Source organism: Nerophis lumbriciformis, linkage group LG23, assembly GCF_033978685.3.
Source record: "Nerophis lumbriciformis linkage group LG23, RoL_Nlum_v2.1, whole genome shotgun sequence".
Lineage (NCBI taxonomy): Eukaryota > Metazoa > Chordata > Actinopteri > Syngnathiformes > Syngnathidae > Nerophis > Nerophis lumbriciformis.
This window is the reverse complement of record NC_084570.2, coordinates 40,078,377-40,103,305: the sequence shown is the minus strand read 5'-3', so window position 1 is coordinate 40,103,305 and position 24,929 is coordinate 40,078,377. Positions and strand designations below refer to the sequence as shown.

The 24,929-nt window shown below is 39.4% G+C and overlaps 1 protein-coding gene across 2 annotated transcripts in view; it reads right to left on the bottom strand.

Annotated features, from left to right (window-relative positions):
* The window catches only part of LOC133622687 (voltage-dependent L-type calcium channel subunit alpha-1D-like), a 195,977-nt gene that overhangs the window by 113,534 nt on the left and 57,514 nt on the right, over positions 1-24,929 (bottom strand). For both annotated transcript variants that reach the window (XM_072915911.1, XM_072915910.1), the window contains exons 15-17: positions 11,974-12,022; positions 5,277-5,397; positions 348-477 (exon numbers count right to left, since the gene is read on the bottom strand). In XM_072915911.1, the coding sequence (XP_072772012.1) occupies positions 348-477; positions 5,277-5,397; positions 11,974-12,022 (300 nt within the window). The remainder of the gene's footprint in view (positions 1-347; positions 478-5,276; positions 5,398-11,973; positions 12,023-24,929) is intronic.

Genomic DNA, 24,929 nt, shown 5'->3' with positions numbered 1-24,929 from the left:
GTATGTATGGGGTAATAGTGATGTGTACAGTAAGTAAATATGCGTACAGTATTACGAGCAAAGAAAGTACTTATGGGTAATAGTGATGTGTACAGTAAGTTAATATGAATATACAGTAAATATAAATATGCATACACTATTACGAGCAGAGAAAGTACGTATGGGGTAATAGTGATGTGTACAGTAAGTAAATATAAATATGCGTACAGTATTACGAGCAGAGAAAGTACATATGGGGTAATAGTGATGTGTACAGTAAATATGAATATGCGTACAGTATTACGAGCAGAGAAAGTGTGTATGGGGTAATAGTGACGTGTACAGTAAGTAAATATGAATATGCGTACAGTATTACGAGCAGAGAAAGTCCGTATCGGGTCCTCAGCAGCCAGAGAAACAGAACTCAGCATGATGAAGACCAAGATGAGGTTGGTGAAGATCTGGTGGTTGATCAGCTGGTGACATCTCACTCGCAACCTGCCTCAACACAATCATATATCACTATTATTATTATTATCACATCTTATTTTGATATTATTATTTCATTAGATCCTAATATATAATTTCAATTTGTTCACCATATCTTATATTATTATTATTATTATTATTATTATTATTATTATTATTATTTCATCATATCTTATTATTAGTAACTTATTATTTCATGACATCCTATAATAAGTACTGTATATTATTTCATCACAATTTATTATTTAATTATTTTAGCATATCTTATTATTGTATTAATATTATTTCATCATATTGTATTATATTATTATTATTTCATCATATCTTATTATAATATTTAACCATATCTTATTATTTTATATTATTATTATTTAATCATATCTTATTATATAATAATTATTATTTCATCCTATCTTATTATTAGTATATAATTACTTCATCATATCTTATTATTATATCATTTAATAAAATCTTATTATTATATTATTATTATTTAATCATATTTTATTATAAAAATATAATTATTATTTAATTGTATCTTATCATTATATTATTATTTTAATCACATATTATATTATTATTTAATCATATCGTATTATATTATTTAATCATATCTTAATATTATATTCAATCGTATCTTATTATATTATTTAATGATATCTTATATTATTTAATCATATCTTATTATTATATTATTTAATCATATCTTATTTTGTATTATTATTTAATCATATCTTATTATTTTAGATAATTATTATATCATTATTATTATTTCATCTTATCTTATTATTAGTATATTATTACTTCATCATATCTTATTATTATACTATTTAATTGTATCGTTTTATATTATTGTTATTTAATCATAATTCGTTGTAATTTTATCAATATTAAATTTGATATTATAATTATATTAATACTTAATCATATCTTATTATATTATGATTATTTAATCATAATTTACTATAATATTATTATCATTTTATTATATCTTATATTATTTTTGTTTTATTGTATCTTATTTTCATATTATTTAATCATATGCCATTATTATATTATTGTTTAATCAGATCTTATTGTTATAGTATTATTATTTATTCATACCTTATAATAATAAGATATGATTAAATAATATAATAATATTAGTATTGCATCGTATCCTAACATTATATTATTAATATAACATATCATGTTTGTACGGTGTCCTTGAGTGCCCAGAAAGGAGCCTTATAAATAAAATGTATTATTATTATTATAACCATATAATAATCATAATCATATTTTATTATTATATCATTATTTAATCATATCTTATATTATTATTATTATTATTATTATTTCATCATATCTTATTATTAATATATCATTATTTTGTCAAATCTTATATTATTATTGATTGTCACATTTCTGTATTGTATCTTATTAGCATATTATTATTTATTATTATTACATTCATATCTTTATTATTACAAATATTGTTTGCTACTATATATATATATATATATATATAAATATATATATATATATATATATATATATATATATATACACACACACATACATACATTCAAGAAAAGGTAAGAAAAAGTAAGAAAAGGTAAGAGAATCTAAGAAAAGGTAAGACAAAATAAAAATTACAAAAGGTTAAGGAAAGGTAGAAAAGGTAAAAAAGGGTAAGAAAATATATTTTAGAAAGAGGTAAGAAAAGGTAAAGAGTAAAACGATGTGTAAGATAAGGTAAGTTAAGGTGAGAAACGGTAAAAAGGTAAGAAAGGTATTAAGGTAGAAAAGATAAAAAGGTAAGAAGAGGTAAAAAGGTAGAAAATATATAAAGGTAAGAAAAAGGCAAAGAGTAAGAAAAGGTCAAAAGGTAAGAAAAGGTAAAAAGTTCAGAAAAAGTCCAAATGTAAGAAAAAGTAAAAACATAAGAATGTAAGAAAAGGTCAAAAGATGAGAATGTAAGAAAAGCTAAACAATTGAGAATGTAAGAAAAGGTAAAAAGGTGGGAATGTAAGACAAGTTAAAAAGGTAAGAAAAGGTCAAAAGGGTAAGAACATGCAAAAAGGTGAGTGTTAGAAGAGGTAAAAAGGTAAGAAATGGTCAAAAGGTAAGAACATGTAAAAACGGTAAAAAGGTAATTGCGGTCAAAAGATAAGAAAAGGTCAATTGGTAAGAAAAGTTAAAAGGGTAAGAAAAGGTGAAAAAATAGAAATGATAAAAAGGTCAGAAAAGGTAAAAAGGTAAGAAAACGTCAAAAAGTAAGAAAGGGTCAAAATGTAAGAACATGTAAAAACGGTAAAAAAACGGTCAAAAGATAATATAAGGTCAAAAGGTAAGAGAAGTGAAAAGGGTAAGAAAAGGTAAGAAAATGTAAGAAAAGGGAAAAATGTAAAAAGCTAAAAAAAAATGGTCAAATGGTAATAAAAGGTAAGGAAAGGTCAAAAGGTAAGAAAAAGGTCAAAAAATAAAAAAGATAAAAAGGTAAGAAAAGGTACAAAGGTAGAAAAGATTTGGGGAAAAAAAGGTAAGAAGGTAAAAAGTTAAGAAAAGGTCAAAATGTAATAAAAGGTCAAAAGCTAAACAAGATTTTTTTTTTAAAGGTAAGAAAAGGTAAAAAGTTAAGAAAAAGTCAAAAAGTTAGAAAGGGTCAAAAGTTGAGAATGTAAGAAAATGTAAGAAGGTAAGATAAGGTAAAAAGGTAAGAAAGGGTTTAAAGGTAGAAAAGATAAAAAAGTAAGAAAAGGTAAAATGGTAAGAAAAGGTAAAAAAGTGAAAATGTAAGAAAAAGAAAAAAGGTGAGATTGTAAGAAAAGTGATAAAGATAAGAAAAGGTAAGACAAGGTCAAAGGGTTAGTAAAGGTAAAAAGGTGAGAATGTAAGAATGTAAGAAGAGGTAAAAGGGTAAGAAAAGGTATATAGGGGAGAATGTAAGAAGAGGCAAAAAGGTAAGTAAAGGCAAAAAGGTGAGAATGTAAGAAAAAGTAAAACGGTGAGAATGTAAAAAGTTAAAAAGGTAAAAAAAAGTTAAAAAGCTAAGAAAAGGTAAACAGGTGAGAATGTAAGAAGAGGTAAAAAGCTAAGAAAATGTAACAAAAGGTAAATAGGTGACAATATAAGGAGAGGTAAAAAGGTAAGAAAAGGTAAAAAGATGAGAATGTAAGAAAAGGTAAACATTTGAGAATGTAAGAAAAATTAAAAAGGTAAGAAAAGGTAAACAAGTGATAATGTAAGAAGAAGTAAAAAGGTAAAAACAGGTAAGAAAAGGTTAAAAGGTAAGAAAATGTAAAAAGGTGAGAATGTAAGAAAAGGTAAGAAGAAGTAAAAAGGTAAAAACAGGTAAGAAAAGATTAAAAGGTAAGAAAATGTAAAAAGGTGAGAATGTAAGAAAAGGTCAATAGGTGAGAATGTAAGAAAAGTTAAAGGTAAGAAAAGGTCAAAAGTTAAGAAAAGGTAAAAAGATGAGAATGTAAGAAAAGGTAAGAGGAAGAGAAAAAAGATAAGAAAAGATAAAACGTTGAGGATGTAAGAAGAGCTAAAAAGGTCAGAAAAGGTAAGAAAAGTAAAAAAAATAGAATGTAAAAAGAGGTAAAAAGGTAAGAAAAGATAAAAAGGTAAGAAAAAGGTAAGAAAAGGTAAAAAGATGAGAATGTAAGAAAAGGTAAAAAGATCAGAAAAGGTAAGAAAAGTCAAAAAAGTAAGAAAAGGTAAAAAGTTGAGAATGTAAGAAGAGGTCAAAAGTAGAGATGTCCGATAATGGCTTTTTTGCCGATATCCGATATTCCGATATTGTCCAACTCTAAATTACCGATTCCGATATCAACCGATACCATTATATACAGTCGCGGAATTAACACATGTTGAGGGTTGAGGTGGGCGGGGGTGGGGGGTGTTGGGGAGGCGGGGTTTGGTGGTAGCGGGGGTGTATATTGTAGCGTCCCGGAAGAGTTCATGCTGCAAAGGGTTCTGGGTATTTGTTCTGTTGTGTTTATGTTGTGTTATGGTGTGGATGTTCTCCCGAAATGTGTTTGTCATTCTTGTTTGGTGTGGGTTCACAGTGTGGCGCATATTTTTTAACAGTGTTAAAGTTGTTTGTACGGCCACCCTCAGTGTGACTTGTATGGCTGTTAATCAAGTATGCCTTGCATTCACTTGTGTGTGTGTAAAAGCCGCATATATTATGTGACTGGGCCGGCACGCTGTTTGTATGGAGGAAAAGCGGACGTGACGACAGGTTGTAGAGGACGTTAAAGGCAGTGCCATTAAGGCACGTCCCCAATAATGTTGTCCAGGTGGAAATCGGGAGAAATTCAGGAGAATGGTTGCCCCGGGAGATTTCCGGGAAGGGCACTGAAATTCGGGAGACTCCCGGGAAAATCGGTAGGTTGAAACCGATACCGATAATTTGCGATATTACATTTTAAAGCGTTTATCTGCCGATATTGTCGGACATCTCTAGTAAAAAGGTCAGAAAAGGTAAGAAAAGTAAAAAAATTGAGAATGTAAAAAGAGGTAAAAAGGTAAGAAAAGGTAAAAAGATGAGTATGTAAGAAAAGGTAAGAAGAGGAAAATTAGATAAGAAAATGTAAAAAGTTGAGAATGTAAGAAGAGGTAAAAAAAGTTCAGAAAAGGTAAGAAAAGTCAAAAAGGCAAGAAAAGGCAAAAAGTTGAGGATGTAAGAAGAGGTAAAGAAGTAAGAAAAGGGAAGAATAGAATAGAATAGAATAGGAAGTACTTTAATGATCCCTGGGGGAAATTCAGCTAGAAAAGGTAAGACAAGTCAAAAAGGTAAGAACATGTAGAAAACAGACGGGTTGGTGCTGCTGAAGATGAAGAAGGCGCTGCCGTCTGGGATAGGCGCAGTCTTCTCCTTGATGGCGAGCTCAGACAGCCTTTTAGGGCGTGGCCCCACTGGGACTTGTGGGAGCTCGACTGGAAACATCACAACACATCATCATCTGGACTGCATGAGAAATCTTTATGAACACTTATTATTATAATTATTCATATGTTAACTGATGAGTCAGCATTAACATACCAACTGATGAGTCAGCATTATTATCATTACTGATGAGTCAGCATTATTATCATTACTGATGAGTCAGCATTAATGTAATAACTGAAGAGTCAGCCTTTTTATAATAACTGATGAGTCCGCATTATTATCATAACTGATGAGTCAGCTTTATTATAATAACTGATGAGTCAGCATTTATATCTTTACTGATGAGTCAGCAATATTATAATAACTGATGAGTCAGCATTAATATAATAACTGATGAGTCAGCATTACTAGCTTAACTGCTGAGTCAGCATTAGTATAATAACTGATGAGTAAGCATTAATATAATAACTGATGAGTCAGTATTAATATCATAACTGATGAGTCCGAATTAATATCATAACTGATGAATCTGTGATGATACCGGGTAGAAGGAGACGGCACTGAGACAGGGAGAGCGTTTAGCCTGGGGCGTATTTATTCAAAAGGGAATTATGTATATCTCTATATAAATATATATATATAATAATAATAATAATAATAATAATAATAATAATATAATATATATACATGTATAATTCATACAATATATTATCCAATATATTATATTATATTATATTATATATATCAATATATATATATATATATATATATATATACATATTAGATGTGTATGTAACCAAACAGGAAATGGGTGTCAGACTATGTGTAGAATTTAACTGGAGGGTTTTACCGTAAGTGTTGGAGGTGCGTGTTGAGAGGAGCGGTGCTGTCAGACAGGGTTTGTCCAGGGGCGGAAGCGTTGGTCGGGAGGCAGGAATGGGTCGTCGTAGTCCGGGGGGGGGGGCGAGCGATGAGTCGAGAACCAGGAAGCACGAGGAAGACAGGGAAGATCCAGGAGCACACGACACACAGCGTGACTCGGGGACGCACACAGGAAGCTGCGGGATGAGGAAGGACACGACAATTAATGCAGGGAAAAAAAGCACAGAGATCAGTATCAAAAAGGCACTAGGAAGCTGGAGACGAGCTTACGGTACGATATACAGATTGCTACGTTCTGGCAAAGGATCTCTGGTGGCGGTTGTTTAAGTAGTCGTCCCTCTCATCAGTTGCCGGTGTGTTGATTGAAGAAACGCAGCTGCCTGCAGCAGTTGCTCCCAGATGATTGCGCACTGGTGTGCGTCAGGGCCGTGACAGTACCCCCCACCTTATGCGAGACTCCAGACGAGCTACGGGGTGCATCCGGGTTGGCATGGTAAAAATCTTCTATAAGAGAGGGGTCCGCGAAGTAGGAGGCCGGCACCCAGGATCGGTCCTCCGGTCCATAGTCTTCCCAGTCGACCAGGTAGACCAACCCTCTACCCTGCCGACGAACCCTGAGGATCTCCTTAACAGTCCAAACCCGATCACCGCTCTTGAGGACCCTGGGAGGAGGGGGGGAAAGGGTGTGGGGTGAGAGAGGGCTGATAAATGATGATTTGGGACACGTGAAAACTTGGGTGGCTCTTCATGGAAGATGGGAGAGAGAGACGAACGGCAGCAGGGTTGACAATGGCGTTGATGGGGAAGGTCCCACATAGCGGGGTGCCAATTTAGAGGACTGTACCTTGAGGTGGAGGTCCTTGGCCCGTAACATCACCTGCTGCCCGGGATGATAGGAGGGTGCCGGGATGCGGTGCCGGTCGGCGTTGCGGCGCATCCTGTCTGATGTCTTCACTAAGGCAGCCCGAGCAGTCTTCCAAATGGTCTGGCAGCGTTTAAGGTGGGCCCGGGTGGGGGGTACCGCTGCCTCGACCTCTTGCTGTAAAAAGATGGGTGGTTGGTAGCCTAGAGAGCACTCGAAAGGGGACATACCTGTGGCGGAACTGGTCATGGAGTTAAAGGCATACTCCACCCAGGGTATGTATTTGCTCCAGTGAGAGGGTTGGCGGGCGGCGACGCAGCAGAGCATTGTCTCTAACCCCTGGTTGGCTCTCTCTGCTTGTCCGTTACTCTGTGGGTGATATCCAGAGGTGAGGCTGACCGTTGCACCAATTCCCTTGCAGAATGACTGCCACACACGGGAGGTGAACTGGGGGCCACGGTCAGAGAGGATGTCCTGGGGGATGCCGTGGAGTCTGACCACATGTCTGATGAGTAAATCGGCAGTCTCAGCTGCGGAGGGAAGCTTGGGGAGGGGGACAAAATGTGCAGCCTTGGAGAATCTATCAATTATGGTTAGGATAGTGGTATTACCTTGGGAGGCGGGGAATCCGGTCACAAAATCCAGAGCAATGTGAGACCAGGGTCGACCAGGAATAGGTAGGGGGCGTAAGAGTCCCACCGGTGGGCTGTGGGAAGCCTTGTTGCGGGCGCACGTGGAACAAGCGGCGATGAACTCTGGTGTCGGTCTCCATAGATGGCCACCAGAATGAGCGCCGGATAAATGATAGCGAGCGGTGGACCCCCGGATGGCAAGCGAAAATACTGGAGTGACCCCAGTCCAGTACCTTGGATCGAAGGTCAGGTGGAACAAACAGTCTGTTGGGGGGTCCACCACCAGGTCCTGGGTTCACGAGGAGTGCCGCTTTTACCAGTGCCTCGATCTCCCAGGTGACCATCCCCACCACCCGGGCAGGGGGGAGAATGGGTTCCGCTGAGTGTGTGCTGATGGTCTCCACCGAGAACTGTCTGGAGAGGGCATCAGCCTTTGTATTGCGGGAGCCTGGTCTGAATGAGAGCGTGTAGTCAAATCTACTGAAAAATTGTGCCCAGCGTGCCTGACGGTCATTAAGTCTCTTGGCAGAGAGAATATGGATGAGGTTGCGATGATCGGTGAGTACCAGGAACGGATGTTTTGCCCCCTCCAGCCAGTGTCTCCACTCAGTTAGGGCGTCGTGAACTGCCAGCAGTTCCCGATTACCTGCGTCGTAGTTGCGCTCCGATGGTGTGAGTCTTCTGGAAAAAAATGCACATGGATGCAAGACATTATTCTCTCGGGCACGCTGGGAAAGTACCGCCCCGATACCCGAATCTGATGCGTCCACCTCGACGATAAATGGACAATCAGGATCGGGGTGGACGAGCACAGGTGCGGAGGTGAAGCTCCTCTTCAGCCCCTGGAAGGCGACATTGGCTTCCTTGGTCCATTGAAATGGGATGAGGGTGGAAGTGAGGTTATGGAGAGGAGCGGCCACCTTACTGAAGTCCTTTATGAAGCGGTGGTAGAATCCTGCGAAGCCCAGAAAGCGTCTCAACTCCGTCCGTGTGGAGGGCTGTGGCCACTCCATTACTGCCTCAACCTTTTTGGGGTCCGCCTTGATGTGTCCCTTTTGTATAATGTGACCCAGAAAGTTAACTGCAGAATTGTGGAACTCACATTTTTCGGCCTTGACGAACAGGCGGTTCTCCAGTAGACGCTGCAGGACCAGTCGGACATGCTGTTGGTGTTCCTGTAGGGTTTTAGAAAAAATAAGAATGTCATCAAGGTACACCACTACAAACTGGTCCAACATGTCCCGCAATACGTCGTTGACCAGAGCCTGGAAAACCGCCGGGGCGTTCGTCAGGCCGAAGGGCATTACCCTGTATTCGAAGTGGCCCAGGTGCGTATTGAAGGCGGTTTTCCATTCGTCCCCCTTCCTGATGCGTACCAGGTGGTACGCGTTGCGGAGATCCAATTTACTGAAAACGGTGGCGGGTGCGAGTGGCTCGAAGGAAGAGCTCAGGAGGGGGAGGGGGTATCTGTTCTTGATTGTGATGTTTTTTAGTTGCCGGTAGTCAATACAGGGGCGTAGAGATCCGTCCTTCTTGCCCACAAAGAAGAATCCTGCTGCCACCGGGGACTTAGAGGTAGTAATGATGCCGGAGGCGAGAGAGTCCGAAATGTAGTCCTGCATGGCCTTCTTCTCGGGCAGGGACAGATTGTATAGGCGGCTAGATGGGAGGACAGCATTGGGAACTAGGTCTATGGAGCAATCATATGGTCGATGCGGGGGAAGGGAGAGTGCCTGTTCCTTGTTGAAGACCGCGGCAAGGTCGTGATAGACGGGGGGCACATTAGAGAGGTCTGTGGGGGGTAAGGTGGCCTTGGGGCTGCCACTCGGAGGAACTGCGGATCCGAGGCAGTTAGCGTGGCATGTAGCGCTCCAGGCCAGGATTTTGCCTGTGGACCAGGCAATGTGGGGATCGTGCTTGCAGAGCCAAGAGCGACCAAGGACTAGGGGGGAAATGGGGGCATCCAGAACCCAGAGACTAATAGTCTCAGTGTGGTTCCCTGAGAGGGTAAGTGAGAGGGGTTCCGTCCGGTGGGTTATGGGACCGAGGGGGTGTCCGTCCAGGGCTTGAGCCTGTAGGGGGGTCTCAAGGAGTAGAAGCTGTATACCAGCCTGTTGTGCGAACTCCCGATCCATGAGACTGTCGTCCGCTCCAGAATCCAAGTAGGCCCCGATGGTTAAGTTCTTGGAGTTCCATGATAAAGTCGCTGGGAAGAGGATGCCTGGATTATTCAGCTTGTGGGGAACGGACGTATGGCTCACCAGGATTCCCCTGACTAGTGAGCCTTGTCTTTTGGCCGTATCGGGCAGTTCCTGATCTCATGACCTGCCACCCCGCAGTAGAGACAGAGGCGTTGCCGGAAGCGTCTCTCTCGTTCTTCGGCTGCCAGGCGGGATCTGCCTAGCTGCATGGGATCATCCGTGCCGGTGGTCCCAGGGGCCGATAGTGGTGGCCACATGACAGCGGGCGTTCTGGTGCGAGCACTTGGGCTTGACCTGCTGTGTGCTCGCTCTGCCGCTCGCTCGATTAGTCTTTGGTCCATCTGGAGAGCGAGGTCAATTAAGGCCCGGTAGGACGTTGGTCGGTCCCGTAAAAGTCCGTCCTTCACTTAGTCACTGAGGCCGCGTCGGTACGGTAATCCCCGGCAGAGTTCAAAATCTCCCTCAAATGTCTTGGGGGTGGCAATCTTGGGTTCCCTGGTGAGGGAGGTGTCCCATGTGGCAGCCGCTGAGGCAGCCGAGGAGGCACCCGTATTCAGCGCAGGTGGAGGGGGGGGTCTTGGCTCAATGGTGTCCAGCCTTGACAGCAGGTTGGCAAAGGCAGCAGTAAGCTGGGTCTCCAAGTGATCGAAGCGGGACTGTTGCTGCTGGACAATAGTGTACACGGTGGGAAGATCGGGGTTCGTGGGGGGTCGGGGAGAGGGAGTGGAGCGTGCTCTTCTCGTGCCGAGCGATGAGTCGAGAACCAGGAAGCACGAGGAAGACAGGGAAGATCCAGGAGCACACGACACACAGCATGACTCGGGGACGCACACAGGAAGCTGCGGGATGAGGAAGGACACGACAATTAATGCAGGGGAAAAAAGCACAGAGATCAGTATCAAAAAGGCACTAGGAAGCTGGAGACGAGCTTACGGTACGATGTACAGATTGCTACGTTCTGGCAAAGGATCTCTGGTGGCGGTTGTTTAAGTAGTCGTCCCTCTCATCAGTTGCCGGTGTGTTGATTGAAGAAACGCAGCTGCCTGCAGCAGTTTGAGTGACGCGCGCGCGAGCGCAGGTGCGCTCAGCGCGGCTCCCAGATGATTGCGCACTGGTGTGCGTCAGGGCCGTGACAGAGTCAGCATTAATGTATTAACTGAAGAGTCAGCATTATTATAATAACTGATGAGTCACCATTAATATAATAACTGCTGAGTCAGCATTAGTATAATAACTGATGAGTCAGCATTAATATCATAACTGATGAGTCAACATTATTATAATAACGGATGAGTCAGCAGTATCATAATAACTGATGAGTCAGCATTAATATAATAACTGATGAGTTAGCATTATTATAACTGATGAGTCAGCATTAATATAATAACTGATGAGTCAGCATTAATATCATAACTGATGAGTCAGCATAATTATAATAACTGATGAGTCAGCATTAATATCATAACTGATGAGTCAGAATTAATATAATAACTGAAGAGTCAGCATTATTATAATAACTGATGAGTCAGCATTAATATCATAACTGATGAGTCAGCATTTATAAAATAACTGATGAGTCAGCATTAATATAATAACTGATGAGTCAGCATAATTATAATAACTCATGAGTCAGCATTAATATCATAACTGATGAGTCAGCATTAATATCATAACTGATGAGTCGACTGTAAACAAGAGAGTTGCAACATGAGATGAGTAACAACATTTGAAGGTAGATAACCATGACTCATCATATTTCAAATGTAGCTCCACCGATACAAGTGGAGTGTTTACTTGTGTGAGATATCATGTGTGATACAAGCAGTCCTGCATGATATGGTATCTGACCAATATAGTCCACTCCAATATCAATATTATATCAGAAGTGAACAAGTTGTATCGGACACACTAAAACAACTTTAAAATGTGACAAGCAGCACAAATGAGACATAAATGTGATGCCATGTTGTTAATGATGAACTAGAACTAGATTATTTTGACACAGCCAATACATGTGATTATTTTTGTGGGAATGTTGTTGTTTACCTGAAGACTTGAAGGCAGAACCAACATCTTTGTCCTCCTCCACTGACACCTACAACACACATTATGTCATACACTCATTATGTCATACAGTCATTATGTCATATACTCATTGTCATACATTATGTCATACACTCATGTCATAAACTCATGACACCTACAACACACATTATGTCATACACTCATTATGTCATACACTCATTATGTCATACAATCATTATGTCATACATTATGTCATACACTCAAGACACCTACAACACACATTATGTCATACACTCATGACACCTACAACACACATTATGTCATACACTCATTATGTCATACATTCATGACACCTCCAACACACATTATGTCATACACTCATTATGTCATACCCTCATTATGTCATATATTATGTCATACACTCATGACACCTACAACACACATTGTCATACACTCATGACACCGACAACACACATTATGTCATACACTTATGACACCTACAACACACATTATGTCATACACTCATGACACCTACAACACACATTATGTCATACACTCATTATGTCATACACTCATGACACCTACAACACACATTATGTCATACACTCATTATGTCATACACTCATTATGTCATACAAACGTACATTATGTCATACACTCATGACACCTACAACACACATTGTCATGCACTCATGACACCTACAACACACATTATAACATACACTCATTATGTCATACACTCATTATGTAATACACTCATGACACCTACAACACACATTATGTCATACACTCATGACACCTACAACACACGATATGTCATACACTCATTATGTCATACACTCATTGTGTCATACACTCATTATGTCATACACTCATTGTCATACATTATGTCATACACTCATGTCATAAACTCATGACACCTACAACACACATTATGTCATACACTCATTATGTCATACAATCATTATGTCATACATTATGTCATACACTCATGACACCTACAACACACATTATGTCATACACTCATGACACCTACAACACACATTATGTCATACACTCATTACGTCATACATTCATGACACCTACAACACACATTATGTCATACACTCATTATGTCATACCCTCATTATGTCATACACATACCAGACCAGCTCAATCACGGTCTGGTATGGAAACTGCACTGCTAAGGACAGGAAGGCACTCCAGCGAGTGATTAAAACTGCTCAGTACATATCAGGAGCAGCCTTCCCGTCGCTACAGGACATGTACTCTACCAGGACCACCAGGAGAGCACACAACATCATAAAGGACAGTACACACCCCCAGCACAGTCTCTTCAGCCTCCTACCATCAGGTAGACGATACAGGAGCCTGAAATCCAAGACTATGAGACTGACAAACAGTTTCTACCCACAGGCCATCAGGCTTGTGAATGCTAACATGTGAATGCTAGCTAACCCCCCCCCCCCGTTTTACTTGTATCTTTTGTGTTGAAAATGATGAAAAAAGACTAAATCTTGTGTTGAAAATGATTAAAAAAAACAAAATTGTGTGATGAAAATGATTAAAAAAAGACTAAATCGTGTGATGAAGATGATGAAATAAAAACTAAAATGTGTAATGAAGATGATGAAAAAAGAGTAAATCTTGTGAAGAAGATGATAAAATAAGACTAAATCGGGGGCTGAAGATGATGAAAAAAGACTAAATCTTGTGATTAAAATGATAAAAAAAAGACTAAATCGTGTGATGAAAATGATGACAAAAGACCAAATTGTGTGATGAAGATGATGAAAAAAGACTACATTTTGTGATTAAAATTATGAAAAAAGACAACATTTTGTAATGAAAATTATGAAAAAAGACTAAATTGTGTGTTGAAAATGGTGAAAAAATACTACATTGTGTGATTAAAATGATGAAAAACACAAAATAGTGTGTTGAAAATGATGAAAAAAGACTAAATCGTGTGATGAAAAAAAGACTAAATCATGTGATGAAGATGATGAAAAAGGACTAAATCTTGTGATTAAAATGATAAAAAGACTAAATCTTGTGATGAAAATGAAGAAAAAAGACCAAATCATGTGATGAAAATGATGAAAAAATACTAAATCGTGTGATGAAATTGATTAAAAAAAATAGTGTGTTAAAAATGATGAAAACAGACTCAATTTTGTGATGAAAATGATGAAAAAGACTAAATTGTGTGTTGGAGGTGATGAAAAAAGACTAAAATGTGTAATGAAGATGATGAAAAAAGACTAAATCTTGTGATGAAGATGATAAAATAAGACTAAATCGTGGGCTGAAGATGATGAAAAAAGACTAAATCTTGTGATTAAAATGATAAAAAAAGACTAAATCGTGTGATGAAATGATGAAAAAAGACTAAATCGTGTGATGAAAATGATGACAAAAGACTAAATTGTGTGATGAAGATGATGAAAAAAGACTAAAACTTGTGATTAAAATGATGAAAAAAGACAAAATATTATCATGAAAATGATGAAAAATTACTAAATCGTGTGTTGAAAATGGTGAAAAAATACAAAATTGTGTGATTAAAATGATGAAAAAGACTAAATAGTGTGTTAAAAATGATGAAAAAAGACTAGTGTGTTGAAAATCATGAAAAAAGACAAAATCTTGTGATGAAAATGATTAAAAAAAAGACTAAATAGTGTGATGAAGATGATGAAATAAAAACTAAAATGTGTAATGAAGATGATGAAAAAAGAGTAAATCTTGTGAAGAAGATGATAAAATAAGACTAAATCGGGGGCTGAAGATGATGAAAAAAGACTAAATCTTGTGATTAAAATGATTTAAAAAAATACTAAATCGTGTGATGAAAATTATGACAAAAGACCAAATTGTGTGATGAAGATGATGAAAAAAGACTACATTTTGTGATTAAAATGATGAAAAAAGACTAAATTTTGTAATGAAAATTATGAAAAAAGACTAAATTGTGTGTTGAAAATGGTGAAAAAATACTAAATTGTGTGATTAAAATGATGAAAAAGACTAAATAGTGTGTTAAAAATGATGAAAAAAGACTAAATAGTGTGTTGAAAATCATGAAAAAAGACAAAATCTTGTGTTGAAAATGATGAAAAAAAACCAAAATCGTGTGATGAAAATGATTAAAAAAAGACTAAATCGTGTGTTGAAAATGATGAAAAAAACCTAAATTGTGTGATGAAAATTATAAAAAAAAGGACAAATAATGAAAAAAAGACTACAGTGTAATTAAGATGATAAAAAAGACTAAATCGTTTGATGAAGATGATAAAAAGACTACATCCGGTGATGAAGATGATAAATAAAGGACAAATAAAGAATAAATCGTGTGATGAAAATGATGAAAAAAGACTAAATCATGTGATAAAGATGATGAAAGAAGACTAAATTGTTTGATGAAGATGATGAAAAAACACCAAATTGTTTGATGAAGATGATGAAAAAACACCAAATCGTGTGATGAAAATGATGAAAGGAGTCTAATTTGTTTGATGAAGATGATAAAAAAGACCAAATCGTGTGATGAAGATGATGAAAAAAAATACTAAATCGTTTGATGATGATGATGAAAAAAGACTAAACTTTTTTAATGAAGATGAAAAAAGACTACATAGTGTGATGAAAATGATGAAAAAAGACTAAATCATGTGATAAAGATGATGAAAGACTAAATTGTTTGATGAAGATGATGAACACCAAATCGTGTGATGAAGATGATGAAAAAAATTCTAAATCGTTTGATGAAGATGATGAAAAAAGACTAAATCGTGTGATGAAGATGATGAAAAAAGACTAAACCTTTTTAATGAAAATGATGAAAAACGACTACATAATGTGATGAAAATGATGAAAAAAGACAATATCGTGGAATGAAGATGATGAAAAAAGACTACATAGTGTGATGAAGATGATAAAAAAAGATTAAATTGTTTGATGAAGATGATAGAAAAGACCAAATTGTGTGATGAAGATGATGAAAAAAGACTAATTCTTGTGATTAAAATGATGAAAAAAGACAAAATCTTGTAATGAAAATGATGAAAAAAGACAAAATCGTGTGTTGAAAATGGTGAAAAAATACTAAATCGTGTAATGAAAATGATGAAAAAGACTAAATAGTGTGTTGAAAATGATGAAAAAAGACTAATGTGTGATGAAAATGATTTAAAAAAAGACTAAATTGTGTGATGAAAAAAAGACTAAATCGTGTGATGAAAAAACACCTAAAATGTGTAATAAAAATGATGAAAAAAGACTAAACCTTGTGATTAAGAATGATAAAATAAGACTAAATCGTGGGCTAAAGATGATGAAAAAAGACTAAATCTTGTGATTAAAATGATAAAAAAAGACTAAATCGTGTGATGGAAATGATGAAAAAAGACTAAATCGTGTGATGAAAATGATGACAAAAGACTAAATTGTGTGATGAAAATGATGAAAAAAGACTAAATCTTGTGATTAATTATGAAAAAAGACAAAATCTTGTAATGAAAATGATGAAAAAAAGACAAAATTGTGAGTTGAAAATGGTAAAAAAATACTAAATTGTGTGATTAAAATGATAAAAAGACTAAATAGTGTGTTGAAAATGATGAAAAAAGACTAGTGTGTTGAAAATGATGAAAAAAGACTAAATCGTGTGTTGAAAATGATGAAAAAAAAAACCTAAATTGTGTAATGAAAATGATTAAAAAAGACTAAATCATGTGATGAAAATGATGAAAAAAGACTAAATCGTGTGTTGAAAATGATGAAAAAAAACTAAATTGTGTAATGAAAATGATTAAAAAAAGACTAAATCATGTGATGAAAATGATGAAAAAAAGACTACATAGTGTGATGAAGATGATAAAAAAGACTAAATCGTTTGATGAAGATGATAAAAAGACCAAATTGTGTATTGAAGATAATGAAAAAGATCAAATCGTGTGATAAAGATGATGAAAAATTGCTAAATCGTGTGATGAAGATGAAAAAAGACTAAATCGTTTGATGAAGATGATAAAAAGACTAAATCGGGTGGTGAAGATGATAAATAAAGAATAAATCGTGTGATGAAAATGATGAAAAAAGACTAAATCATGTGATGAAGATGATGAAAGAAGACAAAATTGTTTGATGAAGATGATGAAAACCACTAAATCGTGTGATGAAGATGATGAAAGAAGTCTAATTTGTTTGATGAAGATGATAAAAAAGACCAAATCGTGTGATGAAGATGATGAAAGAAATACTAAATCGTTCGATGATGATGATGAAAAAAGACCAAATCTTTTTAATGAAGATGAAAAAAGACTACATAGTGTGATGAAAATGATGAAAAAAAGACTAAATCATGTGATGAAGATGATAAAAGAAGCCTAAATTGTGTAATGAAGATGATGAAAAAAGACTAAATCGTGTGATGAAGATGATGAAAAAAGACTAAACCTTTTTAATGAAGATGATGAAAAAAGACTACATAGTGTGATGTAAATGATGAAAACAAACTACATCGTGTGATGAAGATGATGAAAAAAGACTAAATTGTTTGATGAAGATGATAGAAAAGACCAAATTGTGTGATGAAGATGAAAAAAAATACTAAATCATGTGATGAAGATGATAAAAAAGACTAAATCGTGTGATGAAGATGATGAAATAAGACTAAATCGTGTGATGAAGATGATGCAAAATGACTAAATCGTATGATGAAGATGATGAAAAAAGACTAAACCTTTTTTAATGAAGATGATGAAAAAAAGACTAAATTGTGTGATGAAAATTATTAAAAAAGACTAAATCATGTGATGAAGATGATGAAAGAAGATTCAATTGTTTGATGAAGATGATGAAAAAAGACCAAATCGTGTGATGAAGATGATGAAAAGAGACTACATTGTTTGATGAAGATGATGAAAAAGACCAAATCTTGTGATGAAGATGATGAAAAAAAATACTAAATCGTTTGGTAAAGATGATAAAAAAAGACTAAATCATGTGATGAAGATAATTAAATAAGACTAAATTGTGTGATGAAGATGATGAAAAAAGACTAAACCTTTTTTAATGAAGATGATGAAAAAAGACTAAATCGTGTGATGAAAATGATGAAAAAAGACAAACTCATGTGATGAAGATGATGAAAGAAGACTAAATTGTTTGATGAAGATGATGAAAAAAGATGAAAGAAGACTAAATTGTTTGATGAAGATGATGAAAAAAGACCAAATCGTGTGATGAAGATGATGAAAAAAGACCAAATTGTGTGGTGAGGATGAAAAAAATACTAAATCGCTTGATGAAGATGATAAAAAAAGACCAAATTGTGTGGTGAAGATGAAAAAAATACTAAATCGTTTGATGAAGATGATATAAAAAGACTAAATCGTGTGATGAAGATGATGAAAAAAGACTAAATCGTGTGATGAAGATGATGAAAAAAGACTAAATCATGTGATGAAGATGATGAAAAAGACTAAATTGTGTGATGAAGATGATGAAAAAGACTAAATCGTGTTATGAAGATGAAGAAAAAAAGACTACATAGTGTGATGAAGATGATAAAAAAAGACTCAATTGTTTGATGAAGACTATAGAAAAGACAAATTTGTGTGATGCAGATGATGAAAAATAAATAAATCATGTGATGAAGATGATAAAAAAGACTAAATCGTGTGATGAAGATGATAAAATAAGACTAAATCGTGTGAGGAAAATGATAAAAAAAGACTAAATCGTGTGATGAAGATGATGAAAAAAGACTAAATCTTGTGATGAAGATGATGAAAAAAGACTAAATCATGTGATGAAGATGATGAAAAAGACTAAATTGTGTGATGAAGATGATGAAAAAGACTAAATTGTGTTATTGTCATGTCTGTGGAATCATGTTTTGTCTTAGTCATGTTTTGTTTAGTTATTAGACTCTTTAGTTTCTGGCTTTTCACTCCCTTGTCTTGTTTCCATGATTACCCATTAGTTTCACCTGTTCCACGTTTGGACTCATTGTGCACTCTTGTTCATCACCATAGCAACCCATTAGTTTTCACCTGTCACGTCAAGCACCTGTTTCACGTTTTGAGTCACGCACCTGTTTCTGTTAATCATGTCTGTAGTATTTAAGTTCAGTGTTTTCAGTTTGTCTTTCTGGTGACATCCCCATATTTATGCTTCTGCACACTCTCCACACCCTTATGATCCTTGCTGCTCTTTTTTCATGCCGGTTCCATGACAAGTAAGTTTTTGTTTATTAAGCCACAGTTAGTGTTTTTTGTTGTTCATAGTTTTTGCCTTTGTGCAAGTGTTTGGTTTCATAGTTTGTTCTCCGCCATTGTGCGCGCTTTTTGTTTACTTCCTTGTTTTGTATTTATAGTCTTTAAATAAAAAATGTTCCTTCATTCCCGTCTCGCCCGAGCCAACTTTCCGTTGCATCCCAGAAAAACTAAACCCCAGGACCAAGTCATGACAGTATGTCACCAGCAAAACAGTTTTTCTGCACTAAAGTTGGACATTTTGGACGAGGCTTCTTGGGCGGTCCTGTGCGCGATGGAGGATGAAACGCGGCGCTACTCCTCGATGGAGTATAGAGACTTCATTTGGTCCCAGGACGACGCTGCGTCACCTCAGCCACGGAAGCGCCTCCAAAGGCGAGGGACGCCAGGAAGAACTTCTGCGAGCCTGCAGGACACGCCGCTCCCACATGCCCCTCCCCCTCCGGGCGGAAGCAAGCAGCAGCCAGCCTGGCTTCGCCCTGATGACGTCAAAAACCAGGAATTTTTTTTTCTGAATTATTTTTCTTTTGATTCCTCGCCCCCCCAGGACTCAAGCCACACCCAAGTCACAAAAAAATATTTTTTCACCTACAAAATCACAGATACAAAAAAACATTTTGGACAATTTACAGGGGAAGTTTCTGTCCCCCCCCTGACCTCCCTCCGCCCGCCCCTAGAGAGAGTTCCAGACCGCAGGGAGCGCGTCTGGTATCCGCCCCTTGAGGGGGGGGCTGGGGTCGGGAGCTGTGTTGGTGGGGTGGCTCAGCATCACCATGTCAAGCCACAGCCTCCAGCACGGCCGCCACCACCAGTCTTCCGACCTGCCAAGCCACAGCCTCCAGCTCGGCCACCACCACCGGTCTTTCGCCATGCCAAGCCGCAACCCCCAGCTAGGCCACCTCCACCTGCACCAGTAGCAGCACCACGGCTATAACCACGGCTAGCTGCTCCAAGGCTAGCACCACGGCTAGCTGCTCCAAGGCTAGCTCCACGGCTAGCACCTGTCGCAGCTCCACGGCTAGCACCTGTCGCAGCTCCACGGCTAGCACCTGTCGCAGCACCACGGCTAGCACCTGTCGCAGCACCACGGCTAGCACCTGTCGCTGCACCACGGCTAGCACCTGTCGCTGCACCACGCCAAGACCCACCACGCCAAGTTCCACGGCAGGCTCCGGTACCAGCTCCACGTCAAGTGCCGACAGTCGCAGCTCCACGACGCCAAGACCCAAACCAAGACCAAGACCCGCCATGCCAAGACCCACGCCAAGACCAAGATCCATGCCAAGACCAAGACCCTCCACGCCAAGACCAAGACCCTCCACGCCAAGACCAAGACCAAGACCCTCCACGCCAAGACCAAGACCCGCCATGCCAAGACTAAGACCAAGACCCGCCATGCCAAGACCAAGACCAAGACCCACCATGCCAAGACCAAGACCAAGACCCGCCATGCCAAGACCAAGACCCGCCATGCCAAGACCAAGACCCGCCATGCCAAGACCAAGCACCGCCATGCCAAGACCAAGATTTAAGCCAAGACCAAGACCCGCCATGCCAAGACCAAGACCAAGATTTAAGCCAAGACCAAGACCCGCCATGCCAAGACCAAGACCCGCCATGCCAAGACCAAGACCAAGACCCGCCATGCCAAGACCAAGACCAAGACCAAGACCCGCCATGCCAAGACCAAGACCCGCCATGCCAAGACCAAGACCCGCCATGCCAAGACCAAGACCCGCCATGCCAAGACCAAGACCAAGGCCCGCCATGCCAAGACCAAGACCAAGACCCGCCATGCCAAGACCAAGACCAAGACCCGCCATGCCAAGACCAAGACCCGCCATGCCAAGACCAAGATTTAAGCCAAGACTAAGACCCGCCATGCCAAGACCAAGACCAAGACCCGCCATGCCAAGACCAAGACCCGCCATGCCAAGACCAAGACCAAGACCAAGACCCGCCATGCCAAGACCAAGAACAAGACCAAGACCCGCCATGCCAAGACCAAGATCAAGACCCGCCATGCCAAGACCAAGACCAAGACCCACGCCTAGACCAAGACCAAGATCCACGACAAGACCAAGACCCACGCCAAGACCAAGACCCGCTGCCTGACGCGCCATGCCGAGCTTCCACGCCTGCCAAGATGACGTCGCGCTTGTCTCCTCGTCGGCCACGGATATGGCCGCTACCTGGTCGCCCGCCACGCTAAGTGCGCCCACCTCCCAGTCGGCCACGGATGTGTCCCGTCCCGGGTCGCCCACCTCGCCTGCTGCAGCGGCGTTCCACTCGCCGCCGCCACATGACTATGCCTCGATGGATTCGGGGCCACTTGGGCTGGCGACCCACCGCCATGTCCCCCTCCCGCCCTCCCATGACTCTTGTTAAGTTTTTTTCTTGGACATCTGGGATCTGTCCGTAAGGAGGGATTCTGTCATGTCTGTGTAATCATGTTTTGTCTTAGTCATGTTTTGTTTAGTTATTAGACTCTTTAGTTTCTGGCTTTTCACTCCCTTGTCTTGTTTCCATGATTACCCATTAGTTTCACCTGTTCCACGTTTGAACTCATTGTGCACTCTTGTTTATCACCATAGCAACCCATTAGTTTTCACCTGTCACGTCACGCACCTGTTTCACGTTTTGAGTCACGCACCTGTTTTCGTTAATCATGTCTGTAGTATTTAAGTTCAGTGTTTTCAGTTTGTCTTTCTGGTGACATCCCCATATTTATGCTTCTGCACACTCTCCACACCCTTATGATCCTTGCTGCTCTTTTTCATGCCGGTTCCATGACAAGTAAGTTTTTGTTTATTAAGCCACAGTTAGTGTTTTTTGTTGTTCATAGTTTTTGCCTTTGTGCAAGTGTTTGTGTAACCCGGGTGACAAAACCCCATTTAAATATCCTTTCTATTTATTTTTCGTCGTCTAAGCTGTTCTTGCGTGCGTCATTACGTCACGCGGTCACGTGACTTGCGTGCGTCATTACGTCACGCGGTCACGTGACTTAACGCGGCTGTCAGACAGCATAAAACCCGGAAGTCAGCTGCTACCGGTGAGAGCGAGAGGAACACACTGTGTGAGGTTGCTGCAGGTATGTGACTCGGTTTTACGCTTTAATTATTAAATCAGCCTTCTAAACTAAAATGTAATGATGTCGAACTGCAGGAGCCGACTACCGGAGCCGTGGGTCGTCCGCGGGAGTGTTTGAGAGTGATTTATCTGCGGAATTGGTGAGTTGCATTTGTGTAGCTTTACGTAGCCTAGCCGCTGCATTCGTTTTGAATGGAGCGGTTAGCATCTACTTATATGCCCGGTTTCTCTGAATATAGTTAAACCCAATGAATGAAATGTTATCACTGTCAACAATTGTCTGAATGTTCTTGGTTTGTCTTACTAGCTTTGATAGTTATCAGTGCTATGCATCCAAGGCACTTTATGAAGCAGTCCAGTCAACCACTGTGTCTGCTAGCACTCTATTTGTGGATGCAGTGTTTACATTTTGATACCTTTTTAGAGAAATGAATATTTCGATATAACAATTATTATATTTATTCTAATTAGATGTATGAACTATTTATTGTACAATATTAAGGAATATACTTTGCTATTTGAATACAGTAGTATTATTTAGTATTTAGTATTTGAATGTATTTTTTGTGTGCGCACTGGAAACTTGACTGGTCCGGCCCTTTTATACAGGCCAGGTTGGATGGCGAGCTTAGAGCCCCTGAACTAGAGTCTGAAGCTTTATGCCTGGAACCGAACTACTTGAACTGAATCCACCCAACTGAACCCCGGGCTGGTAGGAGGCTTCTTAGCAGCCGCCCTCTGTTTTTCCCTTCTTTTTGCCAAAACGCAACAAGTTCATTGCGGTCCTCCTGAACCTTCACCTTTCCCCCGTCCCTTCACTAAAACCCCTCTGGACACTGCCACCACAACGTGGACTTTGCGGGGCTGTTTAATGTACCGTATTTTCCGCACTATAAGGCGCACCTAAAAACCACAAATTTTCTCAAAAGCTAACAGTGCGCCTTATAACCCGGTGCGCTTTATTACGATTCATTTTCATAAAGTTTCGATCTCGCAACTTCGGTAAACAGCCGCCATCTTTTTTCCCGGTAGAACAGGAAGCGCTTCTTCTTCTACGCAAGCAACCGCCAAGGTAAGCACCCGCCCCCATAGAACAGGAAGCGCTACCGCCCGCCCCCGGAAGAAAAAGAAGCGCGCGGATATTTCGTTTCATTTCCTTTGTGTGTTTACATCTGTAAAGACCAGACTACAAAATGGCTCCTACTAAGCGACACGCTTATAACGCAGAATTTAAACTTAAGGCAATAAGTCATGCCGAAGAACACGGAAATAGAGCAGCAGCAAGAGAATATAACATAAATGAATCAATGGTGCGTAGGTGGAGGAAGCAAGAAGATGACCTGCGCCAGGTAAAGAAGACAAAACAGAGTTTCCGAGGGAACAAAGCACGATGGCAACAGTTGGAGGACGAACTCGAACAGTGGGTTGTTGAGCAGAGAGCAGCAAGCAGAAGTGTCAGCACCATCACTATTCGAATGAAGGCAACAACGCTAGCAAGCGAACTTCACCTGGATGATTTTAAAGGTGGTGCTTCTTGGTGTTTCCGGTTTATGAAAAGACGCAATCTCTCCATCCGCACACGGACCACTATTTCACAGCAACTGCCTAACGACTTTAAAGAAAAGCTGGCTACTTTCCGTGCATATTGTAAAAAGAAGATAGCGGAAAAAAAGATCCGGCCAGAGAACATTATCAACATGGACGAGGTTCCACTGACTTTTGATATTCCTGTGAACCGCACTGTTGATACAACGGGAGCACGTACGGTGAATATTCGCACCACAGGGAATGAGAAGTCGTCCTTCACTGTGGTTCTAGCTTGCCATGCTAATGGCCAGAAACTTCCTCCCATGGTGATATTCAAAAGGAAGACCTTGCCAAAAGAGACCTTTCCAGCCGGCGTCATCATAAAAGCTAACTCGAAGGGATGGATGGATGAAGAAAAGATGAGCGAGTGGTTAAGGGAAGTTTACGCGAAGAGGCCGGGTGGCTTTTTTCACGCAGCTCCGTCCATGTTGATATACGACTCTATGCGCGCCCACATCACAGATGGTGTCAAAAAACAAGTGAAGCACACAAATACAACACTCGCCGTCATTCCGGGTGGATTAACCAAAGAAGTCCAACCGCTGGATATTGGTGTCAACAGGGCATTCAAATCACGACTGCGAACGGCGTGGGAACAATGGATGACCGAAGGCGAACACACCTTCACTAAGACGGGCAGACAGCGCCGGACGACATACGCCAACATTTGCCAGTGGATCGTAAATGCCTGGGCAGATATTTCGGTCACAACTGTGGTCCGAGCTTTCCGGAAGGCAGGATTCACAGAACTACTGGACAACAACAGCGACACTGACTCCGATGACTTCGAAGAGACGGAGCCGGCCATTTTGGAACCCACGCTTGCGCAACTTTTCAATTCGGACACCGAAGACGAAGAATTCGAAGGATTTACCGGTACGAATGAAGAATAACTTCAGAAAGTGAGCGCTATGTTTATTTTGTGTGTTGTGACATTAACGTTCGAGCAACATTATGTTGCTATTGCTCTACACCATTTTGAATTTTACTATGTTTGTGATTGCACATTTGTACATT